Source organism: Culicoides brevitarsis, chromosome 3, assembly GCF_036172545.1.
Source record: "Culicoides brevitarsis isolate CSIRO-B50_1 chromosome 3, AGI_CSIRO_Cbre_v1, whole genome shotgun sequence".
Lineage (NCBI taxonomy): Eukaryota > Metazoa > Arthropoda > Insecta > Diptera > Ceratopogonidae > Culicoides > Culicoides brevitarsis.
This window is the reverse complement of record NC_087087.1, coordinates 26,021,862-26,044,787: the sequence shown is the minus strand read 5'-3', so window position 1 is coordinate 26,044,787 and position 22,926 is coordinate 26,021,862. Positions and strand designations below refer to the sequence as shown.

Below are 22,926 nucleotides of genomic sequence, written 5' to 3'. Positions count from 1 at the left end.
TGACACAGTTTTTTTCTTGATTTAGTTTTCAAAACAAAACTATGTCAAAGGAAAAAATTTTTTTCAGTTTCAATTTTTTAGCAGTTTTGAGTTAAAAAATGATTAAAAATGATAAATTAAAGCTCTCTGACAAATTTTTATCCATTTGGAGCAAGATTTGACAAAAATTACTTTGACACAGTTTTTGACATAGTTTTTGACACAGTTTTTTTCTTGATTTAGTTTTCAAAACAAAACTATGTCAAAGGAAAAAAATTTTTTCAGTTTCAATTTTTTAGCAGTTTTGAGTTAAAAAATGATTAAAAATGATAAATTAAAGCTCTCTGACAAATTTTTATCCATTTGGAGCAAGATTTGACAAAAATGGCTTTGACACAGTTTTTGACATGTTTTTGACACAGTTTTTTTCTTGATTTAGTTTTCTGTCAAAGATCAGATAAAAGTATCATCCGTAAATAGGTTTATAATGCATTTTTAACGTTAAGAAAAATTTCATTCGAAAACAAATTATTTACATAAAAGACAGGAAAAAGATGTACCTTGCGGAATACCAATTCCAATATTGAGCGGCAGAATGTCGTTCGTATAAATTTCCTGATTTTGCATCTAGCCTCTGAAACCATTTCATGGCTGTGCCACTAATTCTGTATCTGATCATTTTCTAATTAAACTTTTTCAGCAAATAATCTCCAAAGTTCCCTAAAAACCAAGAAGATAATGACATTATTCTCTTTCTGTCTTCCATTTATGTACAACAAGATTAATAGCAGTCTAACAGGAATGTGAATTTTTGAACCCTGATTTGAAATTTTTGTAAAAATAAATATTTTTATAAAATTTGAACTGACATGAAAAACTCCATTTTCAATAAGTCTTATGAGGAATCTTGTTAAAAAAATATGTCGTAATTTTTTTTTTTTTTTGAAAAAAAGGTTTTTCATTCAAGGGGGTGTGGGGGTCCTATTTTATCCGATGGTATCAATGGATGACGCCAAGTGGAATTTTGCCTCGGGTCTGTCTCATGCTGGGTCGAGTTGACGAAAACACGGTGAATTAGCATGTGGTGAGTTTCAATTCAAAATTGAATCCACATTCAAAAATAAAAGAGAATTTCACGAAAATTTTATGGTAAAATGGAGTGTTATTTTACAATTATATAACAAAAATAAGGAGGAAATAATGTCCAACGCAACGAACTAACAAGGACCCATGTGAAACTTGTGCAAAGTTATTAAAAGAGAAACATTAAATTATACTTTTTTTTTAATTTCATCATTCATCTACGTACTCAGTTAGACACACACTACACACATAGGAGTAAAAAAAGAAGTGACACGTTTTAAAAATATATAATATTAAATATTAGTGAAGGAATCGAAGAAAAAACGGACTCGAACGAATATTGTGGCACGAAGTGAAGCGAGAAAAATGAGTAGTAACAAAAATATGAATCACAAAGGGACGGCACCTCAACAGAGATATAACACAAATGCACAATTCAATCCGAATGCCCAAGGTAAGAAGAAATTTGCTGCTCTAATGTCTCTCGTCTCGTCGTCGCAAAAGAAAAAAAAATATTATTAAAAGACACTGCTGCTCTGTCACTCTTATCGCCAATTATTACTGAACGCACACACAGACACGCACCACATTGATGTGTGATCTCATACGTTGGTCTCTTCGTCTCGTCTCGATTTTCTAATTTTACCAATTTTGGAGCTAAAATTAGAACGACCCGTGACTCCGTGGGACAACCTCCGACGTCCCTTGCTCTGCTTTGGCAGGCACGGAAATGTGACGACAACGAAAGAGCGCCTCAAAAAAAAAACTGTACACGTTTCCAAATAACCTCAACACTTTGGAATTCCGATGAATTGGTCGCGGTGGCGCGCGTTCACGTCGAAATTTCGTGCCAAAACGGGCCATTTCTCGGGGGAGATGCGATGCACCGAGTGCCAATCAAGGACACGACAAAACATATGGATTTAAAATGGTTTGTTTTGAACCTTGCATAATCATCATCGCACACATTCTCGTCGTCGTTGTCGTTGTCGCGATGACATTCCGTTCCGTATACCGTCACACATATGATACGCGATTGAAGTGTGTGTCTGTGTAGCAATGCCCAACAAAACATGGGAAAATCATGCCTCTTCATGGCAATGCGCTCTACATAGAATTTCGTTCCGATTTCATCTGCGGTTCGCAAAGCAGCATCTCACCGTGTGTTTTTTTTACAATTTTTTGTTTTTTTTATTGGCGGAGAGAAATGAAACGGGAATTACAACGATGGATTGTGCGAAATTGTATTAATGAGTCGAATTGGAGAAATTTTCTTGATTTGTTCTTTTAATGATTTTTTTAATTGCAATTTTTTTGTTTTTAAAATCTTATTAGAAATTATTTTTGTTTTAAAGAATTTTGGAAGAAAAATGATAAAAAAAATTATTAATTTATTTTAAAAATAATTTTTTATAATTTTTTACAAAATATAAAAGGAAATTTTGTCGATATTTAAAATAATTTTTTAAAATTGAAACTTTTAAATATTTTTATAGTTTTGAATTTTTTATACAGAATGACAAAATTTAATTAATTTTTATCATTATTTTTGCTATTTTTTAAATTGATTATTAATTAAGTTATGAGATTTGCAAATTTAAATTAAAAAATAAATAAATAATTTCATAAAAAATAATTGTCAAAAATTTTTGAAAAATTAGTTCAATTATTTTATGAAAATTATTCATGTTGAAATACGACTTTCAAAGAAAAATCATTAAAAATATATGAATTTTTTTCTTAATTTCTTGAAAAATTATAAAAATAGACAAAAAACTGTAATTTTTGGTGATATATTAAACTTTTTTTTTTGTCCCATTGAATTTCCGATTTTTAAAATGGGACATTGGACTTTATTTTAATGAAAATTTTGAACATTTAAAAAATTACTTTTCATTAAAACTTACAAGAAATTAATGTTAAAGGTCAAAAAACAAAATTTTCTGAAATTTCTTATAAGAAAAAATTAGATATATTTTTTAATTACTTTTTGATAAAAAAAAAAACTTTCAATTTTTGCAATGATTTTAGTTAGAATTTTCGACAAATAAATTTTTAATCAATTACAAAAATTTTTGTTTAAATTTGTATTTAAAAAATGAATTTTTTATATAAATTGACTCCTGAATTCAATATAAATTTACAAATTTTGAAAATAAAAATTTAAAGAATTTAAGAATTTTAAAATGATTTTTTATTACAAATTTTCATTTTGATTTAAAATAAATCAAAATTGCTAAAAAAATTAATTTACATTGAATATTTTTCCAAATTAAAAAAATTAATTAATTTTAATTTAAACAAAAAATTTTAATTAATAAAAATTCTTATTTTTTAAAATTTTCCTAAAAAATTTATGAAATTTTAAAAAATAAAAAAAAAAATTATAAATTCTTATCAGAAATTCTTTTAAAATAAAATTCAATTTGTAAATCAAAATCTTATTTGAAAACATCAATTTTTTCATCAAAAATTCATTAAAAATCCATTTAAAAAAAATTAATTTTTCTACAAAGAAAGAGATAAATCCTTTATTGGAATTTCTTCAAAAAAATGTTTTTTTTTCCTGTGTTAATGACCTCAATTCAAATTCGACAAATAAATACTTACGTCAAAGGTTATCAAAAAGTATAAATAATATTTTTCGAGGAAGTACGTTCATTTTGTGTGATTAATATTTTGGTTTTGTATTTTGTGGAAAATTTTAGCAAATTTCGTGGGTAATTAAATTTGGGTGATTCAGCGCGCGCAAAAGGGACTATCGCGAAATGCGGCTCGTGACAAAATATCGAAATCTATCGTGACGGCGGGAGATAAAATGAGACGAATGAAATTGATGTATCACTTTCAGCCGCCTCACCTGCCTTTATCGATTTTTGTGCTGCGCGCTGATTGGTTGACGCCGTATGCGAACTGCGATTGGCCAATTTTTCGCCATTACAGCCACTCATCGTGCAGCAAGAGAGGATCAGAGTTCCCAAGACGTAACCTAATCTCGTAAAATTTGCTAAAATTCGCATCGAAAGCGAGCAAAAAGGCCATTAATTGACGCGAGAAACGCGCAACGTTAGTCTTTTACTTAAATTAACTGTAAATTTCGTGTTAACTTGTTGTTAAGGTCGCGCAACGAAACAAAAAGCAAAAGTGCTGCATAAACGCCCTGTGCCAGCGGAGAAAAAACCAATTCTGACACAAAGTCGCAGCAAAAGCCATCGTCAGAGTGTGAAAAATTCGCCAGAAACGCGGGATTGAGACGAAAAGGGACCCGGAAGTGCGACACGAGCGAAGCTGGAACCGAAGGAAGGAAATGGGAGCATCAAAAATTCATTGATTCACGTGTGTGTGTATGTGTGTGCGAGTTGTGTGTATGTGTGTGCATGAGTGTGCATCGCAGAGATGCTGAACAATACTTGCAATTTTCTTTGTTCTAACAACGTTTTGCCCATCGGAGGAGACGGAAATGTCTCGTCGGAGTGAAAACTGAGCTCGAACAAACAAACAAAGCCACACACAAAGCAACGCGCGTCTCAAACATCGAACAACAAAAATCTCTTTCTTTTCACGGGAGACACGAGGAAATTTCCTTGCGAAACATGGTCTCGCGCTACAACAACGGCTACGGTGCCCTCCCGAACCAACAAAACTCCGGCAATCATCACAATCCGCACGGCATGATGCCCGCCATGCCGATGGTGCGTGCCCACAGACCGCATCCCGGGCAGCCACAAAGTCAGCAGCAACTCCACAATTTAGCGGCGAGTCATGCTGCCGCCGTCGCAGCTGTCGCCAACATGCCAAATAACCAAAATAACATAATTAAGCCAATGAATCATCATGCGAATGCCCTCGTTGCGAATATGCAGCAACATCATAACTTGCAAGTGGCTCAAGGCACGCCGCCGCCGCCTCCTAGTCATTCGTCGCAGCAAGCGCCGCAGAATCAGGCGCCCACACAAAATCCGCAGCAACAGCAACAAAATCATTCGCAGCATCCAAACAAGATGGCACAACAGCAAGTTGTCCATAACAATGCCAATCATCACAACACTGTCCAAGTTCCTCATTCCAATTATCGCGCCATGCATCAGCAACGTAAGTTTCGTCACGAGCAGCTTTGGGTCTTTTAATATTTTTTTTTCTTGTAAAAAAAATGAGAAAAATACTTGAATTTTCGTCAAATTTTTATCGAAAATTTTAATTTTTATCAAATTTTTAAGTAAATTTTAATTTTTCTTCAAGTTTTTCACCAAATTCAAATTTTAAACTAATTTTTTAAAATCAAATTTAAAATTTTTCAAAAAATTTTTGACATATTTTGGAATTTTTATATTAAAAAATCATGAAAAATTATTTTCAAAAAATTATACAAAAAATAAGAAAATTTAATTATTTTTATTGAAATGTTGAAAAAATTTCGTAAGTCAAAAAATTATTTTTTTTTCAAAAAATTTTGGGAATTTTTTATTTTTCAATTTTTAAAATAATATAAACTGAATTAAATAAATGTTTATAACGTTAAAAACGTTAAAAAATTACAAACAAAAAATTCAAAAAAATTTATTTTTTTATTTTTTTGAAAATATTAAATTTATTCGCCTTATTCAATTTTGAAAGAAATTCTGACTTTCATTTATAATTTTCTTAAGAAAAAAATATTCTTAAATTTTTTAAATATTTTGTTTTCTTATATTTTCAAAGAAATTACTAAATTGTCTTTAAATTTTCTCAAAAAAAATTAATTACATTTTGAATTTTTATTTATATTTTTTAACAAATAATATTTTATTTTGTTGAATTTTTTTCATATTTAAAAAATAATTTTTTTTAATGATTTCATAAGAAAATTTGAAGTTTTTATAAGAAATTTTAAATAATTTCAAGAAAATTTTAAATTATTGTTGAAAATTTCTCAAAGAAATAATTTTATTTCCATTATTTTAAAGAAATTTTTAAATTTTCTTCGAAAGTTTTGACTTTTTGAAAAATATTAGAAAAATATTTTGAAGATATTTCACTGAGATTTTTTGTTAATTTTATTTTTTTGTCATGAATTTTAATAAAATTAGATTTTTTTGGCATTTCAGGAACAGATAATTATCATGCCTCGCAAGCAAACGTTGCAGCAGGCTTTACAAATGCTGTCACAGGACACCATACCCAACAGATAGTGCGCGGAGGTGCAATTCCGCAAACGCAACAGTCGCAAGTCGATGGCTCCCAAAAAAATCCACAACAGCAGGTCTACCAACAGCAACAACAGAGACAGTCTCAGCAACAGCAGTATCAACGGGCACCCACAAAGGCAAGAAATCCCTTCAAAAAATCCAAATTTTATCAAAATTTAATAAAAAAAATTATTTTATTGCAGAATTTAAACACAGTAAACACAGTTATGCGTCCTCCGGTGAACAGTCAGCCCGCATTAAATAGTCAGCTGATAAATACGCAGGGCGCCCAACAAATTTACATGCATGCCGGTTTCCCGTACCAACAACAGCCCGGATACCCGATGGTGAATCCGTACCAGATGCAATACGGTGCCGTGCAAACGACGCCCATGTATCGGCCATTCGGAGCGGGCTACAATGCTCCCGTGTACTATCAGAATATGCAGTTTTCGTCAAATCAGCGCGGAGCGACGGCACAAATGGCAACGGCGGCGCCCGTGCAAACCATGCCGCCCGGTACCGCGATACCGCAACAAACGCTCATGGCAAATCAGATGGCAGCGCCTGTGGCGCAGCAGCAACAAACGCAAGTGCCGCCCGCGCGAGTCAAAAAACCGCTTGCCATCAAGAATCCCGTGACGAATGAGATTGTCAATGTGGAAGCTGTGTCAGAAACGGTGAGATTTTTATTTAAAAAATTTGAATTTTCTTGAAATTTTGACAGCGTTTTTGATTTTTTGTTAAATTTTTAATTTTTTTCACTCTTTTCCTAAAATTTATTATTTTTTTTATTAAAATTAATTTTTTTTCTAAATTTTTAAAAATTATCATGAGTTTTCATAATTTTTTTTTTAAATTTAATTTGAATTTGAAGGTCTTTAACAATCATTTTTTTCACAAAAATTTATTTTTTTTTATTTTTTTGATATTATTATAAAAAATAAATAAATTTTTTTCTTTGAATTTATGAAACTAATTGAGAATTTTTCCATTTTTAAACCAATTTCTATCAATTTATTAATTTTTTCAAATAAAAAATTTTTAAAATCAATTTTCGTAGAAATTTTTTCACAAATATTTTAATTTTTTCAATATTAAAAAATTACTTTAAATTAAGGTTCCAATTGTCCCATGCCCCATTTTAAAAGTCAAAAAAGCTTTGTTTTTTTTTTAAATATTCAAGAATTTTTCAAAAAACTTTAAAATTTTTAATATTTAATGAATTTTTTATTGAAAAACGAAAAAAAAAAATTTTCTTTCAAATATGTTTCAAAATTTTTTAAAAGAAATTTTAATTTTAAATATTAAATCAATGTAGACCATTAAAAAACTAAAATATTCATTTTCAAAAATTGTTTGAATTATGTCATTTTTTTATTTCAAATTTTTTTTGCCCCCCCCCCATTTTAAAGAAAGTTTTTGGGACAAAAAGTATTTTTTTTATAAATTCTTCTAAACAATTTTTTTTAAATTTTCATTTTAAGTTCATATTAAAATTTTCAAAGATTTTTATAAATTTCTTTAAATTTTCTTGAATACTGAATCAAATTTTAATAATTTTTACTCAAATTTCAGGCATCAACGACATCCACATTGGACAATGACTGTAGTAGTGAGACTGGCAGATCATCGGACAATCTTCCGCCAGAATTTATTCCGGGGCAACCGTTATCCTCGTCGTCTGTCGCAAAGTCGTCAGACGCACAACACATTTTACAGACAGAAACGCCCGTGGTTTCCGCCAAAATGGATGGACCCGACATAACGCCCAAACAAAATATCGTCAAAAATAAGAAAAAGTAAGATTTTTTCAACCAACAACTTTTTTTTTTCGTATATTTAACACAATTTTCTTGCATTTTCGTAGAATTGAAACACAGAAGCACGTTGATGCTGAGAACGAAGTCAAGTCTAGTCAAGTAACAGATGAAGTAACAAGTGAACGTAAGTGCTTTCAACCATTTATTTCGCCAACCAGTCGAAAATTTCGTCAATTCCTTCGTTTGAGATGGCACTCGCTTGCATAATCGTCAATTTTTGGGAGACTTGTTTCTCCAACTCACGCATTTGCATCATCAAAAGAGCCTCATTTCGCATTTGACGATACGAAAAGTCCATTTTTGTGAGAATTATGATGATTTTCACGTGTTGCAATCGCGGCTCGGAGAGAATTGAGTACAAAAGAACTCCTGAAAAAAATAATTTTTTAAAAATTTCTTGAGAAATTTCGAAAAAAACTCACCAGCTGCGGAAATTTGACACAAATTCGACGTGTCAATGACATACATGATCTTTTCGACGTCATCGTAGTAATTTTTCCACATGGGTGCCATTGTGCCTCCCAGTTCGCGAATTTGAACGTATTGCTTGGCATTTGTTTTTTTCTTGCCCTCCGTCTCTTTCACGGGCAGCTTGATGGTGAAGATGTTCGTGCCAATCGTCGAAATCGAGTGCGTTGTGTCATTTACGGAATCTGGGTCTTGCAGGGCATTCAAGAGCAACGTTTTGCCCGAACCTTTGGGACCTAAGCATAAAATTGACATTTTTTCCGTGTGTCACGAGGAAATTTTTTAAATTTTATGTTTTTCTCATGGGGAACGTTTGATCGATAAATGGTCGCTATGACACGCATCAGCTGGCATTGTATCGAATGCGAGTTGCCAAATTGGATATTTTTAATGTTCAAAGCGATTGAAATGTGAAAAATGTTCAATGAGATTTCTTATCAGTGTGACCTTTGATGTCAGTAGATTCTAATTCGAAAAATTATCAGTTGCGAATCATTGTGTTATGATTTCCGAGTAGAGTATGAAGCTCAATATATTTCAATTTTTTAATTTTTACGAAATATTTTCATTTTTTGAGAATTTTTATATTTAAAAAAAAAAATAACACAAAAATACGAAAATATTGAAATTTGAAAAAAATATCGATTTTTTTTTTTTTATAAATTTAGCTTGTAAACTGAAAAATTTGAAAATCCGTAAAAAAATACGTAAAATAAGAAATCTATGTCTAAATTAATACATGCAAAATTTTTATTCAAAAAAAAAAAAAAAAAAATAAATAAATAAAATAATAAAAAAAATAAAAAACGATAAGAAATCATAATTATCGATTCGAGCAAAAATTATTTGGGATTTAAAATCATTCTTCAATAAAAAAATTTAATATTGAAAAAAAAATTGACAAAAGTATGATGATTTTTTTTGATAAAACTAATTTTTTTTGCATTTATTGATGCTTAATTTTCGATTTTTTAAAAATATTATCAAAGTTTCAAATATGAGCTAAAATGAAGAAAAAGAATCGAGCTAAATTTCATTTTTTTTTTCAATATTTTTGACTTTAATTTAATTCATTTAAATAAAAAAATTAATTCCGAAAATTTCCAAAGATATTTTTTTCTATTTTTAGTTTAAAAAGTTTGTTGAATAAAAAAAATATTTTAAATTACAATTTAAATTTAAATAAAATTTAAATAAATTTAAATTTATTAACTAATTAATTTAAAATTAATTTTAAAAAAATAATAATTTTTATATTAAAAAAAAAATTAAAAAAAATTATTTTTTTTAATCCAAAAAATTCTGTTGCCAAGCAACTTTTCATTGTTCTCCGAAGACAAAAAAAAAATAAAAATAACTCAAAATTTATTGCACCTGAATAAATAACCGTGCATCTCCATTCGCACCTCTCCATGATATTAACACTTATCTTGCAGTCTCTCTCAAAGTCTCTCTCTCGCACACTCACAATCAATCACATGTGATTCGCATATGTCCCCCACACACAAACACAAAAATTTTAACTACATTCTCTTTTCTTCTACAAATTTACTGCCTTTTTATTTTACTTTTTTAAACGCACACACGAAATTCATGTGTTCATGAATTGAGACAAGATTCAATTACTACATTTTGCTATCCATAAGACTTTACTCGCAAAAATTTCAGTATATTGACAGCCATGAGCTGCTCTATATAATTTTTTTCTCAAATTTTTATTTTTTTTTATTAGAAAAAAAGTGCAATTTTTTTTATTATAAAAAAATAATTTGAAGGACAAACCAAATTTTTATTAAAAAAAATTAAAAAAATACGTTCCTTACGTTAAAAAAAAATATTGAGTGAAAAAAAAGACTGAATTTTTTTACAACTAAGTGTTAATTTTTTGTGAAGACTAATTAAGAGATAAGCTAAAAAAAATAGAAACTCTCAAGTAAAGTGCAACATTTTAACGAATATTTGCAAGTAAATAAAATTAAAAAAAAAACGCAGCGATAAGAACTGTCTCGTGTCATTTTTTTCAAGTAAGTTCAACAAAAAAACGAGATTTTTGTTGATTTTTAAGTGAGAGAGGAGACCTTTGAGGACTTTCACATCATCGGTGTCTCGCATTTTTTTTTTATATCATCCCAACACTCGCATATCATCGCCGGTCATACCCTTGTTATTAATAGATCGTTGAATAATATAATATAAAAGTCTGTGTCTATGTTGATATTTTTAAATATTGTGAGGTGATTCAAAATTAAAGAAAAAAAAAACTTAAACGCCTCTGCAATATCTAACGAATAATTTTTTTTTCGGTCCAAATAATTAAATTAAAAATTTGCTATAAAAGGGACGTCAGTCAGAGATCAAGATCAAAAAAAATTTTTTTTTGTGCTAGTTAAAAAATTGCAAATGCATGGAAGTCACAAGGCAAGACAATCCTCCTATTTTTTTGCATTTTAATTTTGACGTGCAAAGAGAACCAAAAGATGACGTCACAAATTCCATTCAAGTTATTAAGATTTGAGAATATTATTTTTGGTTTTTGCAGTTTTAAGAGTACAAAGTGAGCAAGTGAGCGTAAACATCTCGTTCGTCATTCGTTTACTTTGCGAGTTTTTGTGTGTGAGTGTGCGGAGTATTTAATAAGATTATGTCATCTCGCGAAAAAAAATGAATGTTGAACATGTGTGAGGAGGACAGGGGATTTTTAATTTAAATGCATTTATTTATTTTTTTTTTGATAATTTTTTTTTTATTTTGGTGAAATTAATGAGGCAATTTTTAGTTGAAAAAATAAAAAAAAAATTAAAATTTGGTTAAAATTTAATATTTTTGATATTTTTAACTTTTTTTAAAATTTGAAATTTTATGAATTCAAAAGTTAAAAAAAGTTAAAATTAAAAAAAAATAATTTCAGTTAAAAATTAAAAAAAATATTAGATTTGTTAATTTATTTTTTTTTTTAAATAAATAATCATTTTTTTTAATTAATTAAAACTTAAAATATTTAATTTGAATTAATTATTAAATTTTTATTTTATTTTAAATTTTAAAGTTCTAAAATTTATTCTGTAAATTTTGAAGCGATCAATTTTTTATCATATATTAATTATTTAGAAATAAAAATTAAATTTAAATCAAATTTAGTTTTATTAAACATTAAATCTTTTTTAGAGGAAATTATAAAAATAAAAGTAAACGAAATTTTTGACAGAAAAAAATGAAATTTGACATTTTTTTTTTTTTGAAAAAAATAAATCAATTTTTGATTATTTTTAATGTAAAATAAATCAAAAAGTTTATTTTATGGACTTCAAAATACTCAAAAATCAAAATTTATGGCAAAAATTTCTTAAACAATGAATTTTATGAAAAATTTTGACAGTTCATTAATGACTGATATCGAATTAATTTTACAAGATGAAGCAATTAAAAGAGTGAAAATAATCAAATACTTGTGAATCACTATTGATGAAGAATTAAATATGAAGGAAAACCTCAAAACTGATAAAAAAAGACTGCAAAGAAGGTTGGTTTCTTGATAAGGAACAGAAACAAGATTGATAGAGAAACAAGACTGATGCTGTATAAATCTATGGTTGGGTTTTGCATAGACTATTGAAGCTCAATTTCGATATTGAATAACGAGACTGATTTGAATGAATTACAAAAAGTCCAAAACCAAGCACTTTTAAGATCACTGACTGAATCAAATCGGTGTACTAGAATCTGTGATATGTTGAAACAAACTGAATTATTGAGTGTCAAACAGAGAATTAACTTTAATGTGCTTGTCCTCATTTATAAATGTGTCAAAGGTCTCTTGTCCGATTACCTAAGAGCAAACATATCACATGTTGGACACGTTCAGCCTTACCTTTTGAGAAGAAACAATCAACTAAGACCATCAAGTAACCTGCTAACCAACTCAGTATTTTACAAGGGATCATCATTAAACAACGAATTATCAAAAACCTGTGATATTAGTGAACTAACATTGAATCAATTAAAAAAAAAAACGAGCAAAAGATTTTCTGATTAAAAACATTAAAATATAGTAAATTAGCCCAAATTAAGAACACAACAAATAAATTTTCTTTTAAAACTTTTTTTAAAGTTTAAAATTTAATTAAAAATAAAAATCACCTCAAAAAATAAAAAAAAAATAAATAATCTATATTTAATTAAAATATAAAAAAAAAATGTCAAAAAATAATTGAACGCCCTGTACAATTCTGGCAACCAACAACCTGCATTGCACATTCTAAAAACTATCATTGAACTTTTTTTTTGTGCACTAAACGTTTCGTGTGTGTGCGATTTTTTGCACGAAAATATTTATTTTATTTAACAAAAGCAAAAAACAAACTCATTCATAACTAATTTTATTCATAATCAATAGTTTTTATCGTCCTCTTTTCCGTTCGTTGAATGAATGAACAAATTTCGTTGTTTCGCCTCTCTAAACGCATAAAATTTTCAAGTTTTTTTTTTGCCGTACAGATGTTCGAATATTTTTATTTATGAGTGTACGGACAAGCATTAATGGTCCAAGGTCGTCCGGCTTAACAAACAGTAAAATGCACTGTAGTTGACATTCTCATTTTTTTCTCGCCTCATGAAAACTCGTTTTTTGATTTTTGAGAGAGAATGAGAGAAAAAAAATCACTTTCACTAAAAAAAAAAATATTTTTTTTTTATTTTTAATTAATTTTATTAAATTGATTATCCCTGATTATCTTATCGACTTTCTTGAAATTATCGCTCAATTTTCGATGTTTTTTTTTGGTATTTCATGTATTCGTAAAAGCAGCAAAATAAAGTAAAAATCCACGTAAAACAAAGCAAGTTCGGCGATTAATGCTAGGTATGATGATTATTGGTCGTCAAAAATGTACGAGGTGCGACGAAGAAGTCGACGACAATGTGTTTGTGCGAATGAATATGATTTGAATTAATTTAATTTAAACAAAAACTTTGTCAGTTGTCGTCTAGTCGTCGTGTAGCGTCGTAGCCTCGTGTAAAAGTACCTAATAAATATTACTTTTTGAGACAAAAGAAACATAAATTTACGTGAAAGAACAAAAAAAAAACAACAAAAACCTCAAAAAAAAGTCAATGAAATTGTTGTGAAATATGGGAGGTTTTGTCACAAAGCCACAAAATGATTCTGGTAGCGACCAAAAAAAATTCTTAATTTTATATTTTTCTTATCTGCGAGCGACTGTTTTGTGTGTGTTTAAGCCACCTCATCACAAAAAAAAACGCTCGTCTGCACTGTTTTTCTGTGTCATTATCAAGGTCTACATGCGAGTATTCAATAATAATTTTTTTTTTCGTTTATTTCACGTTTCAGCAGCAGCTGAGAATAATCAGGAGACCAGTGCGGAGTATGTAGAAGTTGTTTCCGACGCAGCAACAGTCCCAGCAACGACGACAGAAATGAGTCCTCCATTGCCGCAACCTGTGCCGGTAATTGAATCCGCATTATCCTACGACGCCAAGTCATTCGAGCCGAAGAAGCAACGGGAACAAGTCCAATCTGTTGAACGGAGTAATGTAGAACAAGGTAAAAAAATTTTTTTATTATTTTTTGTTTTGACAAAATTCAACGAAGTCAAGAAAAAAAAATTATTTAATTGTTTATTTTTAATTTCGTTGATTTTAAATAAAACTTAAAAATAAAATTCAGAGTTGAAAAAAATAAAGAAAAATTAACAATTTTTAAAAATAAAAAGAATAATTATTTTTAATTAATTTAAATTAATTTTTAATTAATTTTATTTTCTAAATTTTAGTAAAAAATTAAAAAAAAATTATTTAATTAAAAAAAAATAAATAAATTAAAAAATAGTAATTATTAATTAATTAAATAAAAATTGAAAAATTAAAAAGAATAGAAATTTAAAATTAAAAATTATTTTTAAAAATTAAAGCTAAATTGATTTTTCTAGCTCAAAAAAAAAAAAAAATAATAAAATAAAAGAAAATAAAATTAAATTAAAAATTATTTACATTTTTTTGTCAAATCAAAATATTTACATGACAAATAATGAAAAATATGATCGAATTTATTTGACCTTGAATAATGAAGAAACATATAAGTAAATATCATGATTTTTTAAAAAATATAAAAAAAGTAAGGCCGCTCCAAATTTTTTTTGAACTTTTTGTCCCATGCCCCATTTCAAAAGTCGAAAATCCAATGGGGCAAAATAAAAAAAAAAGTTAAAAATTTCATCAAAAATGACCGTTTTTTGGCATATTTGCATGATTTTACAAGAAATTTAAAAAAAAAAAAATATTTTTTTAGCTTTTTGCATTGAAAATGATATATTATAAAGAATTTCCTTCTTTAAAAATATTTTTTCAAAAATCAGTGAAAAACAACGAAAATATTGATCATAGGTCAAAAATTTATTGAATATTTGTCATTTTGTATGAAAAAGTATTTCAAATTTTTTTTTTTTTTGATGCCCTCCCCATTTTGAAAAAATGTTTTTGGGACAAAAAGTTCGAAATAAATTTGGAGCGGCCTAACATTAAAAAAAAATTTAAGTAAAAATTTGTTAAATGATTAAAATTATTAAACAAAAAAAAAAATAATAATTTTTAGAAAAAAAAAATAATAAAAAAATTTCTTAATTTTTTTTTTGCCAAAAATAATATTATTGAATTTAGTCAGGAAATAATTTTAATTAAAAAATTTTTTTTTATTTTTTGTAAGAAATTAAACTAATATTTTGATTTTTTTTCAAACAGGACAAACGATAGTTGAGCCTACCAGTGATACAAACAAAAATATAATCACAAACAGCAGTTTACCGCCTTCCAAAAAAGATGAGACTGACAAATCTATAAGTACTTCTACTTCTACAACCACAAAATCATCATCATCGGAGAAAATTGACGAGACGACGACGACGACGACAAGTGAAACAACAACCACAGATAATAAAAATTCATTAGATAGCAATATTGTTAATAATAATACGATAATAAAAGTAGAGGAAACTAGTTTTAAGAAGGAAAAAAGTACGACACCAGTATCTGTTCCAGCAGCTGTCGAGGACAGCGATGTAAAAAATGTAGATATTAAGACAGATGCCGATCAAATCAATGCAAATGACGAAGCTGTGACGCCCGTCGCGACGCTTCATGCCTCGAAAACGGCGCCATCGGCGTTGCATTCGCAACCAGTGCACCGCAAATCCGAAGAATCAATTAGGCTCGAGAAGCCCCTCAAGTCGGCGGCATCTCGTTCGCTGGAAAAACCGCGCCCGGCACCCATCGACTACATCGAGGGTCAATGGAGCCCCTGCAATCCGGATGGCCAGAAGAAATACACGCTCGAGCAGTTGCGTGTGCTCGGCAAAACTGACGTCGCCAAAGAAAAGCCCAATCTACCTGAGAGTTTGTTGCGTGCCCTCATTCCGGGCGGCAAACCGGGACATGCGGGAGGCGGCGGCAACCAGCATCGCAACGATATGCGCGGCTTCCAAGGCATCATGCCCGGTTTCGCGAACAAATCCGACATGCCGACATACAACAAACGGCCCTCGCAGCAGGGAAATCGCCAGCAAGGCGGCAAAAGTGGCTCCCGGAATCAGGAACCGCTCAAACGGATATCGCTGAAGATGCACGACGTGCAGTTGCGCGAAGTGGAAAATGCTTGGCGACCCAAGATGCTCGCGGGCGAAGATACGCGTTCGAAGGAGGAAAAAGAGACTGACGAGCTTTACAAGAAATTCCGCAGTGTCATGAACAAACTTACGCCCGAGAATTTCGACATTCTGCTGAACGAGATGATGAGCACGGAAATCGACACGGAGGAGCGTCTCAAGGGCTGCATCAAGTTGGTCTTCGAGAAAGCCATTGCCGAGCCGAATTACTCGACGATTTACGCAAAAGTCTGCAAACGCTTGTCCGCGGTGCAAATTAATGCGCCGTCATCGAGCGCCAAGAAAGTCACGTTCCGCGTCATGCTGCTGAATCAGTGCCAAGCCGAATTCGAGAAGCACAAGGACGAGACATCCGGGCAAACGATCAAAAATGAGGAAATCGAAAAGGAAACCGACGAAGTCAAACGCAAGGAATTGAAGGAGCAACAGGAGGAGGAAGCATTCAAGATACGAAGACGGGCTGTGGGCACGGTGCGTTTCATCGGCGAATTGTACAAAATCGAAATGCTCAACGACAAAATTATGCTGAACTGCGTGTCGCTCTTGCTCGATAACGGCGACGAGGACTCGCTCGAATGCCTTTGCAAGTTGCTCACGACAATTGGACTGCGGATGGAGGCGAAGGAGAAGGTGCTCGAAAATACTTTCAAGAAATTGAACGAAATTGGTGATAAAAAATCAAAGGTTCAAGTTAGTAGTAGGATAAGGTGAGCTCAAAAAATTATTTTTTTTTATGTTTTTTTTTATAAAAAATATCTTTTTTAATAGGTTTGCTGTTAAGGATGTGATAGATCTTAGAAAAAATAATTGGAAACCACGACGATCAGACACAAATCCCAAGACAATGGGACAAATTCAAAAGGAACTCGATACAGAACATAGAAATATTGAAGTAAGTTTGTCTAATTTTAAAATATCGAACAATTATTTGGTCCAAAAAATATCAAAGAATTTTAAAATTATTTCTAAATTTATCAATTTTAATTATTTTTTTTAAACTTTATTTTAATTTTGTTAATTTTGTGATTTTTTAAGGTTTTTTGAATTAAATTTAATTTTTAAGAGAATTTTTTTAATTCTTTTTTCTTTCTTTAAATTTATTTTTGAATAATATTTAAAATTTTGACAAATTGAAAAAATATCTTAAAATTGTTGAATTTAAATATAAGAAAATTTTTATTTTTTTTTTATCTTAATTGATTTATTTTAATTTTTTTATTGAATTATTTTTAATTAAATTTTTTAAAGTTTTTAAGGGAAAATATTTTTTTAATTTAATAAATCTTTATTTTGAATTTTATTCAGAGCATTTCATCTGAAAAAAATTTCATTTAACTTAAAAAATTATAAGATATTTAAATGTATTTTTATATTTAAAATATTGTAAAAAAAATATTTTTGGAACAGAAATCGAAAATTATCAAATAAAAATTCTTAAATTTAAAATTTAAAAATTATTTTTTTAAAATTTTTTTTTTGTATTTTATTTTTAAGTCAACGAACAAAAAGCTAGACTTTTATTTAAAAAAAATGAAAATAAAAAATAATTAATTTTTATTTTATTTATTTTTTTTTTTTTGTAGATTTTGAATTACCAAACTCCTCAAAAAGATCGACGAGGCGGAAGCATGGGTAAATTTTCTAACAAAAAAGACAATGACGGCTGGATGACGCCAAACACGAAGAGCAGAGTTCAACAACAATCGTTCGATATTGGAAAAGTCAAGACTGTAAATCAATTTTTTTTTCGATTTTTACCAGATTTTTCATAAAAATTTATTTTTTCCCGCAGAACATGTCAACGGGTGAAATCAAATTAGGTCCTCCAACGATGCGCCTCGGGCCATCGGGCGGTTTTAACACAATGTCGAAGAATCCCTTCGAATCCCTCTCCTCAGAAGACACGGGCAGCGGTCCCATGTCGCTCAGCGGCAGTCTCTCCTTCCGCGATAATCAACAATACAATAGCAATAAATACGATAATTATAGTAATAGCAATAACAATAGGGGCGGCAACAACATGCATCGCCAAAATTCCCGCGAAAATTCGCGGCATCGTGACGGCATGAACGGCCCGTCACGTAGCTTCACGCCGGGCGGCTTGTCCCGTCAATCGTCAACGAGTCGCGACAACAACGCGCATTCCCACTCGCAAATCATGGGACGACGATCGCAACAGGAGCCTGCACCCGCTGCCGACTTCAATTTGAACGTCGAACCGCCCGCGGACGAGTGCAAGAAAATTTCCAACATCATGTCGACGCTGATCGGCGAATATCTCACGAATAAAAATCTCGCCGAGTTCGCGGAGGACTTTGCCGAGCAAATTGCGCGGAAAAATCGATGGGTCGCTGTACGCGAAATGCACTATCTCGCGCTCGAGAAGAAGGAAACGTGGCGCGAAGCTGTCTCCAAAATGTGCTTCCATTGTCTCAGCAGCAAAAAAGTCTCGTTATTGACGACGGAGGAATACAAGCACGCCATTAAGCAGTATATCGAGGCGATTGTTGACTTTGAGCCGGATGTTCCGCTCATTTTCGACTATACCGCCGTGTTGCTGGGCGAAACGCTAAATGCCAACTTCATAACGCTCGAAGAGCTCTTCAAATACTCAGGTAGTGTGATTGAGGCGTGTTTCGGCGGCAAGATGCTCGTCGCGCTCCTCGGACAGCTTGTGAAACTCTACGGACCTGGCAGAGTGCGGGAGATTTGGGCTGCCTCTCGTCTGAAGGTCGAACAATTTTTAGGAGATGACGCATCAAATGTCGCAGATTTTATTGCTAAACATGTAATTTTTACAAATTTTCTGCAAAAAAAATCAATTTTTAACGAAAAAAATTTTTTTTTCAACAGAAATTAGAATATTTAGCAGACAACAGTAGTCAACCTCAAGTCTCATCGAAACTAACAGATGCAAATAAGATTAAGGAACGCTTACAAGAATTACTTAAAACTTTAAAGGACCCAAAGGACGATCATATAATTCACGAATGGATTCAGGTAATTTATTTAAATATTTTTTTTAAAATTTTTTAATTAATTAATTAAGATTGTTTAAATTAAATTAAAATTAAATTAAAATTAAATTAAAATTAAATTAAAATTAAATTAAAATTAAATTAAAATTAAATTAAAATTAAATTAAAATTAAATTAAAATTAAAATTAAAATTAAATTAAAATTAAATTAAAATTAAATTAAAATTAAATTAAAATTAAATTAAAATTAAATTAAAATTAAATTAAAATTAAATTAAAATTAAATTAAAATTAAATTAAAATTAAATTAAAATTAAATTAAATTAAAATTAAAAAAATTAAATTAAAATTAAATTAAAATTAAATTAAAATTAAATTAAAATTAAATTAAAATTAAATTAAAATTAAATTAAAATTAAATTAAAATTAAAATTAAAATTAAATTAAAATAAAATTTAAAAAATTAAATTAAAATTAAAAAATTAAATTAAATAAAAATAAACAAAATTTAAAAAATTAAAAAATTAAAAATTAAATTAAAATTAAATTAAAATTAAATTAAAATTAAATTAAAATTAAATTAAAATTAAATTAAAATTAAATTAAAATTAAATTAAAATTAAATTAAAATTTAATTAAATTAATTTTTATTTTTAATTTATGCTTTTAGGCAAATGTCCAAAATACGGAAAGTAAAGAATTTATGCGAGCTCTCACAGCTGCCACAGTCGGATTTTGCATAGAAGGTGGCAAATTGAATGAAGATTTGTTTTCGACGCGATGCGACCTGCTGCGTAAATATATCGATTGCAAGGGTGAACGGGAATTAGAAGTACTTTATGCTGTTCAAAATGTTTGCAAGTCATTAGAATATCCAGGAGGTGAATTTTTAGTAAAATATTTTTTTTACACTTTTTAACGTTTTTTTTCTGTCGATATTTCAGGACTCCTCTTACAAATTTGTTCAGCCTTATCAGAGAATTATACCATATCTCGGGACGGATTCTTCGCGTGGAGAGACGATAACACCAGCAATGCCATGGATGCTGCGGGAAAAGGTAAAAATTATTTTTTTTTTTAATTTCTTAAATTACGAATTTTTTAATTTTTTTTTTAAATTATAAGTTTAAGTTTTATTTATTTTAAATTATTATTTTTTTAATCAAATTAATATTATTATTTGGTTAAATTTTTTCTTAATTTAAAAAAAAATATATTTTTATTATTATTTTTTAATTTTATTTTCTTTAATTTTCAAATAATTTTATTTATTTATTTTTTGTTGTTTGAAATTTTCTTTAAAGATTTTTTTTTAATTTTCAATAATTTCTTTAAATATCAAAATTTTAACGAAATTTCTATTTTTTTTTTCAATTTCAGGTGTTTGCATGCTCAGTTTAAAAGCCTTTTTCGTTGGCTTATGTGACCCTAGTGACTCGGATGATTCAGAAGCTGCCTAATTTACTAAAAAAAAACTAGAAACTTTAGAAAAGAAATTTTAAAAACAAATATATTTTGAAACCGCGTCTTTTTACAAAAAAAAAGGAAGAAAAATAAATTTCGTCATCGATCGTTCACTCTCTTTTGATTTTGTATAGTAGGGAATGAAAAAAAATTAAATAAAGAAATTTTTCCTAAGTGAAGTTACTTGAAGAAGGGAAGAAAAAAACTTGTTTATATTTGAAACAATTAAAAAAAGTATATAACAACGCAAAAAAATAGATAGACGGTTAGAAATAACAATTAATAATTAGATAGTGTGTAAAAATATAACAAAAAAAAAAGAAGGAAGAAAATTATTTCGTTTTAGGAATCAAGCGAAAATTCATTCATTAAATCAATCAAAATCAAATTTTGCTCTATCCTTGTTAAAAGAAAAAAAAAACGAAAAAATATTTTAATTTTTTTTTGTGGGACAGGGTTTATCATAAAAAAATATAATTTAAATAATTAAAAAGAAAACATATATGTTTAAATGTATAATCGCGATGATGAATGTGAATATTATAATTATTATTTTTTTTTTGAATGAATGACAATTAAAATTTCTTTTGTGTATAATAAATTTAAAATTAGTGAAAAAAAATCAAGAAACATGAAAATAGTCAATAAACTAAATGCGTACTCGCAAAATATATAATTTCTCCCGTTATAAATAAAAAGAAGTGACCTTTATGAGTTTTTGAAGAAAAAATAAAAAAAAGTTTCTTTTGACGAAGGAACAAATAGATATTTAAATATATAATTAATTAATTTGCTTGATGAAGAATATTTAATTTAAAAGCCATGTATTTGTTATTTTATTATGATATATTAATTATTATATAAAAGAAGAAATAAAAACTTTTTTTTTTTGATTTATATGAAAGAAAAATTAAAAATAACGTTATAAATCACTCAATTTATTATTATTATTATAGAAATAAAGCAAAAAATTTTAGACTAATGACATTTTTTGTTTCGTTTTATTTTATTTTATTTTATTTGTATATCATTATTAGCTATTATTATCAAATTCGTTACTTATATCAAATGAATGTTTATCATATAAGTGATTGTTTTTTATGTTTAAGCTTTTTATGTTATCATTTTTTTATCGTTCGTCACGCAAACTCACTCTTTTGTTTGGATTCTGTCTCAAAAAAAGAAGATTTTTTTTTATTTATTAGTCCGTTATTTTATTTTATTCGCAAAATGATGGGCTACTGATAAATTTAGAGCAAAAAAAAACTTGTAAAAAAATCGCCATCATTTATAAAATAGGGCAAAATATACCTACAGAGCAAAAAAAAGTTAAACTAAGCATAATAATGTTAAAAGTAATTAATGATAAAGTTAAAAAAAAAGATAAATATATTATATATACACTACCAAAATAAAAAAAAATCGCGAAGAAATGTTATGAAAGAAGCTACATTATTAAATACATATTTAGTTATTATTATTAATAATGAAAAAAAAGTAATGCAAATGGAGAAATTTAAAAAGTTAAAATTATAGAAAGTAACACATAATAAAGAAAAAAAAACATTTAAAATTGTAAATAAAAACAGAAAAAAGTGGTTTGTTTTGTAATTACTAAGTTTTTTCTCAATATGAAAATTGTGGAAAATAAAAAAGGTAAGGTTAAAATTTAAAAAAAAATATCTCGCTTTATTTCATTATTTCTCATTTTTTTATTAAAATTTATAAATTTTAAGAAAATTTAAGATTTTGGTGAAACTTAAAAAAATTAATTTTATTTTAATTTTTATTCTTCAAATAAACAAATAAAATAAATTGCACGATCCAAATAATTATTTTTGAAAATTATTTATATTATATTATTTTCTATATTATATGTATATCATATGTATATAATTCGTATATTATATGCATATAATTTTTATATAATTTTTTTTTCAAACTTAAAATTAAAAATTTTACCATTAATTGATCAAAAAATAACTCAACAACAAGAGTGTTTTTGTTTAATTTTTACAATTTAAGCTTCGATTTAAGCTCAAAATTTTGATATTTCGTATTAAAAAAAAATATATATATATAAATTATATGCATATCATATGCATATTATATTATTATATGCATATAATATAGAAAAAATTAATTTTGTCCGCAGCTTTACAATTCTAAAATTTATTGGAATTTTTAAAAATTTTGGCGAAACTTTATTTTGCCCCTCATGTCATCTCAATTTTTGACAAAAAAAACTGGTCAAAAATTTTTGATAAAAAAATCCTAAATTTTTTTGAGTTTG

The 22,926-nt window shown here is 28.3% G+C and overlaps 2 protein-coding genes across 4 annotated transcripts; one reads left to right on the top strand and one right to left on the bottom strand.

Annotated features, from left to right (window-relative positions):
• The first annotated feature begins 1,028 nt into the window (after positions 1-1,028).
• LOC134835911 (eukaryotic translation initiation factor 4 gamma 1-like) lies at positions 1,029-21,567 on the top strand. 3 transcript variants are annotated; one of them, XM_063850924.1, is made up of 14 exons: positions 1,029-1,516; positions 6,147-6,364; positions 6,431-6,907; positions 7,806-8,029; positions 8,098-8,174; positions 13,866-14,078; positions 15,272-16,898; positions 16,960-17,083; positions 17,775-17,921; positions 17,984-18,979; positions 19,045-19,191; positions 19,840-20,050; positions 20,114-20,227; positions 20,550-21,564. In XM_063850924.1, the coding sequence occupies exons 1-14, from the start codon at positions 1,429-1,431 to the stop codon at positions 20,627-20,629; spliced, it is 4,743 nt and encodes a 1,580-aa protein (XP_063706994.1). In that variant the 5' UTR covers positions 1,029-1,428; the 3' UTR covers positions 20,630-21,564. The 3 variants fall into 3 exon arrangements, with proteins under 3 accessions (XP_063706994.1, XP_063706992.1, XP_063706993.1); XM_063850922.1 differs by lacking the exon at positions 1,029-1,516 and adding an exon at positions 3,869-5,154 and having other exon boundaries at positions 20,550-21,567; XM_063850923.1 differs by lacking the exon at positions 1,029-1,516 and adding an exon at positions 3,870-5,154 and having other exon boundaries at positions 13,869-14,078; positions 20,550-21,567.
• On the bottom strand, positions 8,074-8,959 carry LOC134835912 (ADP-ribosylation factor-like protein 16). Its single transcript, XM_063850925.1, has 2 exons — positions 8,473-8,959; positions 8,074-8,419 (listed from the first exon to the last, which is right to left on the bottom strand). The coding sequence occupies exons 1-2, from the start codon at positions 8,771-8,773 to the stop codon at positions 8,193-8,195; spliced, it is 528 nt and encodes a 175-aa protein (XP_063706995.1). The 5' UTR covers positions 8,774-8,959; the 3' UTR covers positions 8,074-8,192.
• Positions 21,568-22,926: the final 1,359 nt, after the last annotated feature.